Genomic DNA, 14,098 nt, shown 5'->3' with positions numbered 1-14,098 from the left:
ATTTCTGTATATATATGCCTAATTTTCTCTGTCAGAACTGGCCTACAGTCACTCTCTTCCTTCAGAAATATGATTAACAAGGTAGAAATATGTATGGTAATTTAAAAGTGTCGAAGTCAGTGATGTCTGATAGAACCCTGTGCCATGAAGCACTGTTTTGCATCCGTGCTGTCCAATTTGGTAGCCATTAACCACACAGGGCCAGTGAACACCTAAAGTGTGATAAAGCAACTGAAGAACTGAATCAGTAGTTTAATTTCTATTTTAATTTACTCAGTGGCATGTGGTTAGTGGGTACTATACTGAACAATACATATGTAGGATACTGAAATTATTTAATATTTTCATTTACAAATACTTTTGAAATGGAAAAAAAGTGATTGCTTTAACAAAAGCCTTAAATATAGATTAGCAGAGCAGAGCTGAGTGGGCATAACTGTTGTCCTTATATGAATCTTTTCTCTATCATCATAAAGTGAAAGTCACTCAGTCGTGTCTGGCTCTTTGCAACCCCATGGACTTTATAGTCCATGAAATTCTCCAGGTCAGAATACTGGAGTGAGTAGCCTTTCCCATCTCCAGGAAGAATCGTCATAAAAAGTTAATAAAGTCCTGTTTTGCACAATGTACTATCTCATAAATCTATACAACCTGAGGAGAACATTGGTATAGACTGCCCCAAAAACACAACTGAGCAATCATTAATTATATAAGAATTAAAGACGTGAATGAAATAAATGTTGTGGTGTGGAAAGAGGAAGAAAGCAATAGGAAAAGTCTGTGGTCAGAATGAAACTTCAAGTGCTGAAAAAGTAAGAATCAAAACTTTTCAAAAAAAAGATATTCCAGGCATAATGTGAGGCCTGAAAAGATAAACCAAGGTGGAAGTATGTTTAGTTGAAAAACTGTATTTCCCTGAGAAGACAGTGGATTTATCTGAGAAGTATAAAAAGGGGAAATAAAATAGGTGAGGACTTGAAAAACAAATAAGTCTTTATTCTATTTTTACTTCTAAGTCTTCAGGTGACTCTCTTAATATATATTTGAAAATTAAAAGGACTTTTAAACCTGGTTGTTTTGAAGTCTCTCAGAGCTGTAGAGATGTATTCAGACAAATGTTTTTCCATGAGTGCTACTCTGATCCAGGCTCTACCCTAAAAGGAAGAAGAAAGAATCAAACATAAAGAAAAAATTAGAAATTAAAAAATTTTGTGTTCACTATGTCATCAAAAATATAAGCATTTTAACATGCAAAGAATAACTCACTCAAAATGTGTATTTGATAAGATGAGGTAAATTTTAATTATATATAGTATATACTTTGTTTCTCTAAAGGTGTAGGGTAGAGCATGTCCAATTAACTTTCTAGCTTCTGAAGGGACAGAACCATCAAAATTGAGTTACCTGGGTTAGAGACTTCTTGTGAATTATATAAAGAAATCACAAGACTCATCTCTTTACTTCAGTGCCCAAATCAACATGCTAATTGAAATGAGTCCCCTTATAAAAAAAGAGGAAAGAGTCCGTTCTCATTAATAAAAATAATTCTCACACCACTTATTTAGTCTGTCCAGATGGAAGTTTACACAACAAATAGTGAATCAAATTTCATTATTTATCATTTATCCAAATCATGAGTCACTGAATTTGGTGCCTCCAGAGCATTCTAAAAGATATTACCAGAAATTTAAACCAGAAAAAGCAAACACACAACAAAAAATATCCCAGGAGCATATCCTAGAATAAAATGACAGAAACACACAATTCTAACAAAATATGAATAATCTTACTTTTGAAAAGGGGTTAACAGCATTCAGTAGTTGGGACTAGCCAGTAAAGTTTTTTTTTATAAGCCAAAGCATTATTCTGAACTTATTGTTTAGAATGAAAGAATACTTGTTAGTGAGAATTTTATAATCCCATTATGTTCACTTCACTCAACCCTTTCACACTCTCCAGAAAATCTATGGAGATTGACTATATAAAAAACAAAACCACTGTAACAGTAGCTAAGAATCAAGATGACACTAACCAATATATATATGATGGTCAACTACCAGTATAGAAAAAAAGCATTGAAATGCCTACACTTACAGAAATGTCTACAGTTCTAGTGATTTCCTCAAACTATTGAACAGGAAGGATTGAAAACAAGTTAATCCAGACAGTGGTAAAACCTGGCAGGCTAGAAACTGCAGGACTGTTTGGAACATGGGCGTGGTTAGCACGCCAGTCAATCACCCACCAACCTCAAAACCCCTTAGCTTGCCCTTGTGCTCAGTCAACTGCTTCTGCCGAGTAAGCCGAGGGGAACCTACAGTTAGTTGTAGCTGATTGGAACAGAGGAAGGGAAGAGGCACACAACAGCCCTCAGTCTCAAGTTTCTTAAAATTTCATCTAAAAGACAGAGACTAGCAGTAGTGGCTTGAATCAAAAAGCTACATTCTAAAGCAGAAGCAGGGAAAGTTGCTCTCCAGAGAAAGTGTGCTATTGTTAGATAAGAAAGGTGGAGGAAAGCCTTGCTTCCTGATTTATTCATTTCAAGCCATACAAAGCTGGGCTGCACCTCGTTTCCTGTCCTTGGATATTTGTGCAATTCTGTTACACTGTCATAAGAAATGGTGCTGATTTTTAACGGTTTCTTTTTTTTCAACAAAAGCAACAGAATACTTAAAGCTTGTTGGAATCATCAACAGGGAAAAACTGAAAAGTAGGTATAAGATTTTAGACCGCATCAGTTAGGTAATGGTGAACCACTGTAGGTTGTTGTTATTGTTTGGGAGACACAAATATTAGCCTGTTTGCCACTAAAGGTTTTTGAAAAAAAAATTAATGAAAGTAGTCAACACTCCTTAAGAATGTAATTAATAAATGCTTGCCTCTGTATTAGACACATTAAGATATTTAATCCTCCTGAGAACTGTGTCAGTTACAATACTGTCCGTACTTTACTATATGAGGAAACAAAAAACAGACCCAACGAGAAGACAGGGGACTCATCTCACCACCAAACTGACCAACCTAACAGAATTACTATCCATACACTCTACCTTCCCTCCTACTTCAGGGGGTGGACTGCAACTATGTAAGAGAGTAAAAAGACAAATCACAGAGTGGACAAAAGTATCTGCATTATATGTAACTGACAAAAGACTCTCATCTGTAAAATGCAAAGAATTCTTACAAATCTATAAGAAAAAGATAAATCCATTTAAAAATGGCCTGTAAGGGGAAGAGTTTAAACCAGAGAGTCAATTTCTTTAGTAGACATCTGAATATTTAGAAGTTTTCTTCCTTTTTGTGTTAGTTTTTATAAATGGCATTTTTCAAAGAATTTGCTCATTTCATTTAAATTTTTTAATTTACAGGTGTGAAGTTATTCATACCTTGTCTTACGATTTTTAATGTTTGTAGAGTCTATGGGGTTTATCACTTCTTCATTACAGATATGGATAATATATAACCTCTCTTTTTTTCCTTCTAGTAGCCTTGCTAGAAACTTATCAGTTATATCAATCTTTTTAAAAACACCAACTTTTGGTTTTGTTGATTTTCTTCTAGTGTACAATTGTTTCAGTTTAATTGAATTTTTATTCTTCATTACTTCTTTCCTTCTACTTTGGGTTTATTACTTTTTAAAAAAGTTTCTTGAGATGAAAGCTTTGATAACGGATTTTCTGCCTTTTTCTTAAAATACATAAAAGCCTACTTAAACTTATCTATTCTCCTCTAAGTACAATTTTTATGTTATATTTTCATTATCATTACTAAGTATGTTTTAATTTCATGTGTAATTTCTTCTTTCATTCATCAGTTATTTAGAAAGTCTTCCCAACTTCAACTTAAATAAGCCTAGTTAATTCTTTGTTATGGATTCTACTGTGGTTAGAGAACATTATATTTATATTTGTTTATATTTCAATCGTCTGAAATTCACTGATGTGCATTAGAACTTAGCAAACAATCGATTACTGTACAAGTTCATTAAGAATGAATATTTTGTAGTTTTCGATTTTGATTTTCTTATATACTCCAGTTCTCTAGTATTAATTTTTATTTATATTTTCTTCATATTATAATTACTTAAAAGTCCATTATCTGCATCTCCCATAGGTCTGTTTCAATTTTATCTTTTACATTTCTTAGTTTTGTTCATTTAACCTTGTTTTCTGATATGCTTGGTGATTTTTGATTATATATTAGACATTGTGGAAGAAAATTTGCAGCAACTTTAATGCTACTTTTCTCTACAGTAGATTTACTTTTCTTCTGGTAGACAGAGTGTATTTGAAAACCACCTTGTACCATTTAAGGGCACCACTTTTAGGTTTTTGGGGTGCTGGTTTTCATCTGAATTTCCCTAACTCCCAAGGAACAGCCTTTCTGGGGTCTCAAAGGCCTGGAGTGTTTACAGGGCCCCTTCAATTTGTTTCACTTCCAGGTTTGGGGCCATCACAGTAAAGAACTAGGGATAGGAAAAGTGGAGTGGTAGTTAAGAGGAGGTAGATTTATGAATCAGTAAGAAAAAATGAACATAAAAGTGGCCTCTTTGCAATACTGTATCTTACTGTAAAGTTCCAGTATTTGGTAACTCTGGTGTATCTATGATTAACACCCTCTCTCTCTGCCTCTGCCTCTTTCAGTAGAAAATCTGGCTAACCACCATCTAGGACAAAACACTGACAAGGTAAGCTTCTGAACAAGGAAAAAGTAAGAAGAAGATGAGACCAGGAAAAACTAGGCAGAATTAGGGACATAAATCATCATAGTGTATTAAGGGCTACACTCACAGTTCTGTCACAGTAGAGGTGCTCAATGAAAATTTATTAGCTGGAGGGATGCATGGATATATGAGTGGTTGATGTGATTAGTATATTCAGAAGTTATAATGTGTTACAATCATATTGAATAGAAGGAATACACAGGATAAGCAACCACAAATTAGGAAAGCCTAACACAGCCTTAAATAAGAATTTAAAAAATGAGAACGCTCTTAAAAATAAAGGAAAAGAAAATTCACACAAGATATGCAGGAAGAAGGAAGAACTCAACAACAGCAGAGAGTTCATACTTTCAGGCCAGAGACTATCTAAAGGGGAAGAAGGCTATCTTGAACTTGAAATCAGCTGGGATACTAAGAAAATCCAATGGAAATAGCTGCAAAATAACCAACAATAGTAACTAAGGATCCAACTTCAGTGGACCTTCTGTCAAAGGTCATGTATTAATATTATGCTTACAAGTAACTGGCCCACCTTAGCAGATAGGGAAGATGGACAAGTTCAGAAGCAAGCAAAATAGGTACCTGTTGATATGAAGTTATTTTTCTCAGAAAGCTAATTCTAGCCTGACAGCTTAATAAGCTGATGTACAGAAATCCAATGTCCCCAAATTCCTGCATATTATACTTTTTATTTTTGGCTGCACTGGTGGGCCTGTGGGATCTTCGTTCCCTGACCAGGGATCAAACACACGCCCTCTGCAGTGGAAACAGAGTGGTAACCACTGGACTGTCAGGGAAGATCCCTTGTATACTGTAGAAAGAAGAGCTGCAAATACAGCTGAGATGTAAAGATTATAGTCTCAGTCTTCAATTCAAATATTCTACTTCACTGACAGGCTATGGATAGGCCCTGGAAAATGAGCTCAACTAGTCACAGACTAAGCAAAGAAAGGGAATGTCTACATTTTACAGGTCTCAGATTACGGTGACTAAGTTCACATCTCTTGTGGCAGCAAGTTTCTACATTGTGAATCTCAGCTGTACAGTGATACGAAGATACACGCAATCCTGATTCAATCAATCAATTTAGAGAATGTCTCTGGGCTGAAACAATCATTGCGCCACAGGGCATCCTGTCTTCCACTATTTAAAATGTTCACATAACCCTAAAAGTGTAATCAGAATGAATCTGGTTTCTTAAATAGAAGTCAAAAATGAATATCTTAGTTTTGGTCCCAAGCCTACTGAGTTACACACTGTTTAAAATGTAAGTTTGGTGCTCAGGTTCTGGTACGTTTTCCCAAGTATCAAGGCTGGATAAGAGTGTTATACATGCTAGCAGTCACTCCGAACTGCAGTTCAAAGGCTCAGTAAACCTGCCACCTGAGATATCTGTTTAATCCTTCAATCCTGACACCTGGCAGATGTGATGCACTGAGTAGATTAAGTACTTTGCTCTTTGCACTACAGTGAAGAAAGACAGGTGTAATCTTTGCCTGCAGACTTTTCCAGACAAGTAGTAGATCTTTCTTCCCCCACAAGTATGAATAAATGGAGGCTTCTCTGGTGGCTCAGATGGTAAAGAGTCTGCCTGCAATGAGGCAGACCTGAGTTCGATCCCAGGGTTAGGAAAATCCCCTGGAGAAGGAAATGGCAACACACTCCAGTATCCTTGCCTGGGGATGGACTCTGAGGCCTGAGCAAAACAAAGATACAAAAACAGGATTTAGAAGGTGATTGTTCTGTGGTGTTTTGATACTCAATACCAGTTTTTTACAGAATAAATATTAACCCATCTCTGCTGGGCAGCATCTTGCTGTGTAGGGCCTACTCCCAAGGCTTCTTAAGAGAGCTGGTCAGCTGGAGTTTCAGATTCTTTGGTCCACCCAGGTCAAGAGCACTACATTTCCAGTGTTTCTTACCTTCTCAATTACCTTTTGTATTTTGGTATATGCTAGTTATAGAAATATATTCTCCCCTATATTGAAGGGATTTAGAATACACTTGTCATGTTAATCTCTCCTGCTTTTAATTTAAAAATAAGAAAATAAAGTTTCTGTATCACTGGGGTAACTTCTATTAATATAATCCCTTATGATTATACAGTGGAAGTGACACATAGATTCAAGGGATTAGATCTAATAGACAGATCTAATATAGATCTAATATATTAGATCTAATATACAGAAGAACTATGGATGGAGGTTCCTAGCATTGTACAGGAGGTGGTGACAAAAACCATCCACAAGAAAAAGAAATGCAACAAGGCAAAATGGTCGTCTGAGGAGGCCTTATAAATAGCTGAGAAAAGAAGAGATGCTAAAGGCAAAGGAGAAAGGGAAAGATACATCCATCTGAATGCAGAGTTCCAAAGAATAGCAAGAAAGATAAGAAAGCCTTCCTCAGTGAACACTGCAAAGAAACAGAGGAAAACAACAGAATGGGAAAGACTAGAGATCTCTTAAGGAAAATCAGAGATACCAAGGGAACATTTCATGCAAAGATGGGCACAATAAAGGACAGAAATGGGATGGACCTAGCAGAAGATATTATAGGTGGCAAGAATACACAGAAGAAGAACTATACAAAAAAGATCTTCATGACCCAGATAACCACGATGGTGTGATCACTCACCTAGAGTCAGACATCTTGCAATGTGAAGTCAAGTGGGCCTTAGGAAGTATTGCTACAAACAAAGCTAAAGGAAGTGATGGGAATCCAGTTGAGCTAGTTCAAATCCTAAAAGATGACACTGTGAAAATGCTGTACTCAATACAGAAGCAAATTTGGAAAAGTCAGCAGTGGCTACAGGACTAAAAAAGGTCAGTTTTCATTCCAATCCCAAAGAAGGGCAATGCCAAAGAATGTTCAAGCTACCATACAGTTCCACTCATTTCACATATTAGCAAGGTAATACTCAAATCCTTCAAGCTAGGCTACAACATTACATGAACCGAGAACTTTCAGATGTACACACTGGACTTAGAAAAGGCAGATGAACCAGAGATCAAATTGCCAACATCCACTGAATCACAGAAAAAGCAAGAGAATTCCAGAAAAACATCTGCTTCATTGACTATGCTAAAGCCTTTGATTGTGTGCATCACAACAACAACGGAAAATTCTTAAAGAGATGGGAATACCAGACCACCTGACCTGCCTCCTGAAACCTATATGCAGGAAAAGCAACAGCTAGAACCAGACATGGAACAACAGGCACCTGGTTCCAAATTGGGAAAGGAGTACTTCAAAGCTGTATACTGTACCCTGCTTGTTTAACTTATATGCAGAGTACATTACGTGAAATGCCAGGCTAGATGAATCACAGGCTGGAATCAAGACTGCCAGGGGAAATATCGATAACTTCAGATATGTAGATGACACCACCCTAATGGCAGAAAGCGAAGAGGAACTAAAGAGTCTCTTGATGAAGGTGAAAGAGGAGAGCGAAAAAGCTGGCTTAAAACTCAACATTTTCAAAAAACTAATCTCATGGCATCTGGTCCCATCACTTCATGGAAAATAGATGGGGAAACAATGGAAACAGCGACAGACTTTATTTTCTTGGGCTCCTGAATCACTGTGGACAGTGACTGCAGCCATGAAACTCAAGGCACTTGCTCCTTGAAAGAAAAGCTACGACAAACCTAGGCAGCGTTTTAAAAAGCAGACACATCACCTTGTCGACAAAGGTCTGTATAATTAAAGCCATGGTTTTTTCAACAGTCATGTATGGGTGTGAGAGTTCAACCATAAAAAAGGATGAGCGCTTAAGAATTGAGGCTTTTGAACCTTGATGCTAGAGAAGTCTCTTGAGAGTCCCTTGGACAGCAAGGAGATCAAACCAGTCACTCCGAAAGGAAATCAAGCCCAAATATTCACTGGAAGGGCTTGATGCTGACGCTGAAGCTCCAAATTTTTGGCCATATGATGTGAAGAGCCAGCTCACTGAAAAAGACCCTGATGCTGGGAAACTGAGGGCAGGAGGAGAAGGGCGCAACAAAGCATGAAATGGGTGGATGGCATCATTGGTCAATGGACATGAGTCTGAGCAAACTCTGGGAGAGAGTGAAGGACAGGGAAGCTTGGCATGCTGTAGTCCATGAGGTCGCAAACAGCCGGACATGACTGAGCGACTGAACAAGTCTTTTCACCTTAACCTACAGAAGCCAAGATACAAACTCAGTTAAGATGCAAAAGAGAATTCAAATTGCACATTTTAAAAACCTGTATTCAATCAGACAATTAGAAAGTAAATAAATGAATAAATTTAATAGTTCAAGAAAATGGAGGCCAAAAGACCACTAAGATAACAATTGTGACAAAAATGAAATCTGCAAAAGTAAAAAAGAAACAAAAGAGATTTAAACATCTATGAGAAAAAAATTTTACAAAAAAACTAGTCATAAAAAAAAAAAAAACTAGTCATAGTTGACTTAGAAATGAAGACATTTATTGACTTAGATGTATCCCCTATTGGCTCAGACAGTAGAGTTTGCCTGCAATACAGGAGACTCGGGTTTGATCCCTAGGTCGGGAAGATCCCTAGAGAAGGGAATGGCAACCCCACTCCAGTATTCCTGCCTGGAAACTCCCATGGACGGAGGAGCCTGGGGGGCCCCTATCCATGGAGTTGCAAAGAGTCAGACATGACTAACACACTAACTTAAAAATATTACACATTCCATTAAACAAGATAAATACATTTTTGTTAACATTAACGTTATCAGAAAAGTCTTTTAAGTCCTAGGAAGCTATCAAGCTTGTGAATACACTCTAAGTTTTCCCAAATTTTCATGTACCTGAAAGCTTTAATTTTAATGTTGGCAACAAATACTGTCAAGCTGTTCTTCTTGTCGGAACAGACTTACTTCATTCATCTTTATTTAAGGACTATCTACAAACGCCTAAGTCAAAAAAGCTATAGTTTGAATGTTTTTCTTTCAAGTAAAAATACTATTACACAACAAAAGCATCTAGTTCAGCTAACAATTCAAACGACTGCACGAGCACTTTTCCTTGAGAACCAGACCACCGTGTTTCAGTATGCTGCGGAAATGCTTTATGCATGCTCCCCATTGTGTCACTCAAATTACTAAAAAGAAAGGCTTCCAAAGGTTGAGATTTAATTAAATTAATAATGTCTACCATTATGGACATTAAGTGAAAGTGGCTTTTTTTTTTTTTAAGACTGAGTGCATGACGAGGAAGAACTCAATGACTACTAGAATGGTTTGATGCCACTGTTTTAATTTGTGCCAAGGCAGCAGCAATTTTACCTACCACTGCTTCTGCACCAGTAATGCGACAGCAACCCGGTGCACCAGGCAAATCACATCTGGAATTCTGTGAACACAGTCTGACACGGGGACTGCCAGTGCAGGACACGAGGAGCTGCTGAAACGCCACAGACCGGGAAATATTTCACCGTGCTTCTCAAAAGAGAAACTCACAGTGACTAGCTTCATGCCTTCTTGCTACTTATACGGCAACAGAGAAGATTCAAGAGCACTCTAAAATAACTAGTAAAAAAAATGAACTTCTGAAAGATGTTAAATATGGGCAAGTGCTTAATTTCAACAAAGAAAAGAAATATTGTATACAGCAAGAAGCCTGAGTTCTCTGTTTGGGTCAAATGCTCAGGCGGAGAGCACACGCACACCCTGCACATTCCTACTGAGGTCTTACCTTAGCTCTGGAGGAACTGACATGTTCCATATTCTCAATGCTGCAGATACAGTTCTGTGAAACTTTCCGGCAAGCCACTCTGATATAGTCCCAGAAGCTACGAGGACTTCCGTAACCAAACCAGGTTACTTGACCTTCAGGAGACAAATTGTAACACAAAATAAAAAGAAAACCAGACTAGTAACTCAAAATGCAAGAGCAACAAAATAAAGGGCAGTAGAGTGTGAGATTGTGGAAAGGACACTGATCTTGGGGTCAAAAAGCCTTAAGTCTGGTCTCTTTCTAATTTTACCTACTTGTGTGATTTTGGGCCATCTATTTAATGGATGTGGATAGTAGTTTTCTCAACAATACAATCAGAGTAAGTGAAGCAAAAAGGGCCTAGACACTAAACACAATGGTCTGCAGGTTAATATCCTATTATTCTAACAGTCTTCCAGAAAGCACACAGTTAGCCTTCCTTGTGCTTCCAGTTAAGCTTTCATTTAAATCTCACCTTTGCCGTTTACTGGCTGTGTGACCCCAGGCAAGTTAATTAACCTTTCTGAACACCACTTTTCTTGACTCTAAAAGGGGACTACTTGGAGTAACCACTTTATGAGTATTCTCTGAATCAAATACAACAATACCTGAGTAATACATGAGTAATCCTGAGTAATGCCTGAGTAATGAGTATTGAGTATGAGTAATGAGTATTAAGTAATGCCTGAGTATTCAGGGTATAGTATTCTCTGAATCAAATACAACAATGCCTGAGTAATGCCTGAGTAGTCCTGAGCATAGGACTTGGCACATATAAGTACTGTAAAAAAAGAAAGATAATAAAAAAGGAAAAAAATGTTACCTCTTGCATCCTAAACCTTTCTCTTCTTGGAAAAACAGAAAAAAATTTAAAAGGTGACACTTTTTCTCCTCTTCAGAGGGATACTTCGAAGAAATGAAACAACGTGTAGCCCGTAAGTACCTATCAACAGCGGGAACCGTACACTGACTAACCATGACCACCCATTCACTACCCTTCTACCCAAACCTTCATCCGTCATTCGCCTGCTCACTTCTAGCCAACAACCCATGACAAGTCCTTAGGCACTTACCATTCTAATCTTCCAGACCTGGATAACTACACCTGTGTTCAAGAACAAATGTTCTTTTGTGTGTATTAATATTTCAATGCAGGACTTTGGGTAATAAGTTCATGGGACCAATTTTGTACTCTGAATATGTTTAAATGGGATATGAGAGACATCTTAGTATTTCTTCAGTTTTCTGAATTAATTATTCTTACCTAGGGAAGCTGTTCAATCTTAAGAAAGAGTAGCTTTTATATTTTAAAACCTCTGCTTCTTTATTTTGAAGTAACATTTATTGATCTCAATTTTCTTTTCCCCAGTAACATGTTCTCTCTAAGCAACATTAAGAAGTATAAAAGTGTTCTTGTCCACATGCAGCATTTTAGGAACAGTGTCTGAAATATCTGAGTTGTGTCCAACCACAGCAACACCTAAGAGTAACTAGGCTTCTTTTAAAAAGTACTCATGTCTGGGCTCCACCCAAACTAAATAATCAGAATCTTTGGGGGTGGGCCTAGGCATTGCTATTGTTAAAAGAGCCCTCTGGTATTGCTAATAATATAGTTAATCAACCAAGGGAAAGCTCACATGTCACAATAGGTAATCCCTATTCCTCATGCAGGACATTTCAAAGGCCTCCTCTTTTTGTAAGCCGCATGTGATCTCTACAGCAAGTCACTCCTCCCTACGAGCTGGCCTAACACCCTGAGCTTATACTTATAGTTACCTGCTTACTTGATTGTCTCACACATTAGATGGTAAGGTCACTAAGACAGAGACTATATCTTATTTGTCTTTAATTCTATCTCTAGCACTTGACACAGTGCTTGTCTCACAGCAGGCATTTAATAAATATTTATTAAAACAAATCGACTGGTTAATCCACACTGCTGCTGCTGCTGCTAAGTTGCTTCAGTCATGTCAGACTCTGTGCGACCCCACAGACGGCAGCCCACCAGGCTCCCCCCGTCCCTGGGATTCTCCAGGCAAGAACACTGGAGTGGGTTGCCATTTCCTTCTCCAATGCATGAAAGTGAAAAATGAAAGTGAAGTCGTTCAGTCGTGTCCGACTCTTAGCAACCCCATGGACTGCAGCCTACCAGGCTCAGCCATCCATGGGATTTTCCAGGCAAGAGTACTGGAGTCGGGTGCCATTAACCAGATCTTAAATGCAAATCATATAAAAATTTGCATCTTAAAAATCTAATTAGGATCTTTTTACAGTAACAGCTCAGTGACAATCTGGTATCAAGATGTCTGCATGCTACATTACAAACATCAAATATTCTGGACAAAAATATTTACCTTTCTAAAAATACAAAACCATTGATACATCCCTACTCAAACATCATTTATAACTCAAATGTCTCTTCAGTAATGAAATCTTGCTGCCAAAAGATAGAAATCTATAGGAATATTTTAGGGCAATTTTCATGTTATCAATTTGTTAGCCATTTGGAGAAGAGACAGGATGTCTAATGTTAAGAATATGGGCTTTTGAGTCAAGAGGACCAGAACAGATCACTTTCTAGACATGCAATCTTAAGAAAATGACTTTTCACTCTACCAACCTGAGTTTCTTCTATGAAATGATAATAATGGTAGTATCTACATGATAACACTGTTCTGAGGATTAGATAATGTATGTGCAATAATTACTATATAGCCTAATACAGATGTTAATAATCATTACTTTTATCATTATCATACAAAGAGTTAAGAGATCCAAGCTCCCCTTGCATTACAAAATAGCAATGAAACACATAGTGAAGTTTTTCCCATTACTTGCTTAGAATCTAGAAAAATCTTTAAAATTTACTCCCTAATCCAACCTTTTCCCATATCAACCATCCTAAATTGACCTCCCTAAAATCTAGTCTTGGTTAATTTCTTTAGCTTCTACTAATTGAGATCATCCCACAGTTTAAAAATGAGGACTACCAACCACACTTCTCTCAATAAATGGAGTACCATACACTGGAAGCAATCTTGAAGGGAGAATCACAAGGCTTCTCTGGTAACTTTATTTTAAACCTTCTCATAAGTTTGATGTGGCTGAGGAAAATAATTATGAGAAATTTCAAAGTAGAGCTGTTGAAAATTAAAAAAATGTAACAAAGTCCCCTATCGATGAGTAGGTTAGAGATGACTCAGTAATCCCACTACTGGACATATTTCCAGACATTCTCTCTTTTTCAGAGAGAACCATAATTCAAAACAACCCACATACCCCAATGTTCCCTGTAGCACTACTTACAATAGGCAGGACATGGAAGCAACCTAAATGTCCAGCAATAGGGGAATGCACAAAGAAGCTGTGGTACATATATAGAACTGAATATTACCAACCATAAAAAGGAATGAAACTGGATCATGTGTAGAGACATGTATGGACCTAGAGACTATCATACTGAGTAAGGTAAGTTACAAAGAGAAAAATATCATATATTAACACATATATGTGGAATCTAGAAAAATGGTATAGATGATCTTATTTGCAAAACAGAAACAGACACACAGACACAGAGAACAAACATATGGAACCAAGGAGGGAAGAAGTGGGGTGGGATGAATTGGGAGTTTGGGACTGACATATATACACTACTGGTAATATGTA

The 14,098-nt window shown here is 37.3% G+C and overlaps 1 protein-coding gene across 6 annotated transcripts in view; it reads right to left on the bottom strand.

The window, feature by feature from the left end:
• LOC102406256 (RUN domain-containing protein 3B) overlaps positions 1 to 14,098 on the bottom strand; it is a 190,740-nt gene that overhangs the window by 103,500 nt on the left and 73,142 nt on the right. For all 6 annotated transcript variants that reach the window (XM_025290984.3, XM_025290982.3, XM_025290985.3 and 3 more), the window contains 2 exons: positions 10,412 to 10,545; positions 1,069 to 1,154 (listed from right to left, as the gene is read on the bottom strand). In XM_025290984.3, the coding sequence (XP_025146769.2) occupies positions 1,069 to 1,154; positions 10,412 to 10,545 (220 nt within the window). The remainder of the gene's footprint in view (positions 1 to 1,068; positions 1,155 to 10,411; positions 10,546 to 14,098) is intronic.

This window comes from Bubalus bubalis, chromosome 8 (genome assembly GCF_019923935.1).
Source record: "Bubalus bubalis isolate 160015118507 breed Murrah chromosome 8, NDDB_SH_1, whole genome shotgun sequence".
NCBI classification, from domain to species: Eukaryota; Metazoa; Chordata; class Mammalia; order Artiodactyla; family Bovidae; genus Bubalus; species Bubalus bubalis.
This window is presented reverse-complemented; position numbering and strand designations above follow the sequence as displayed.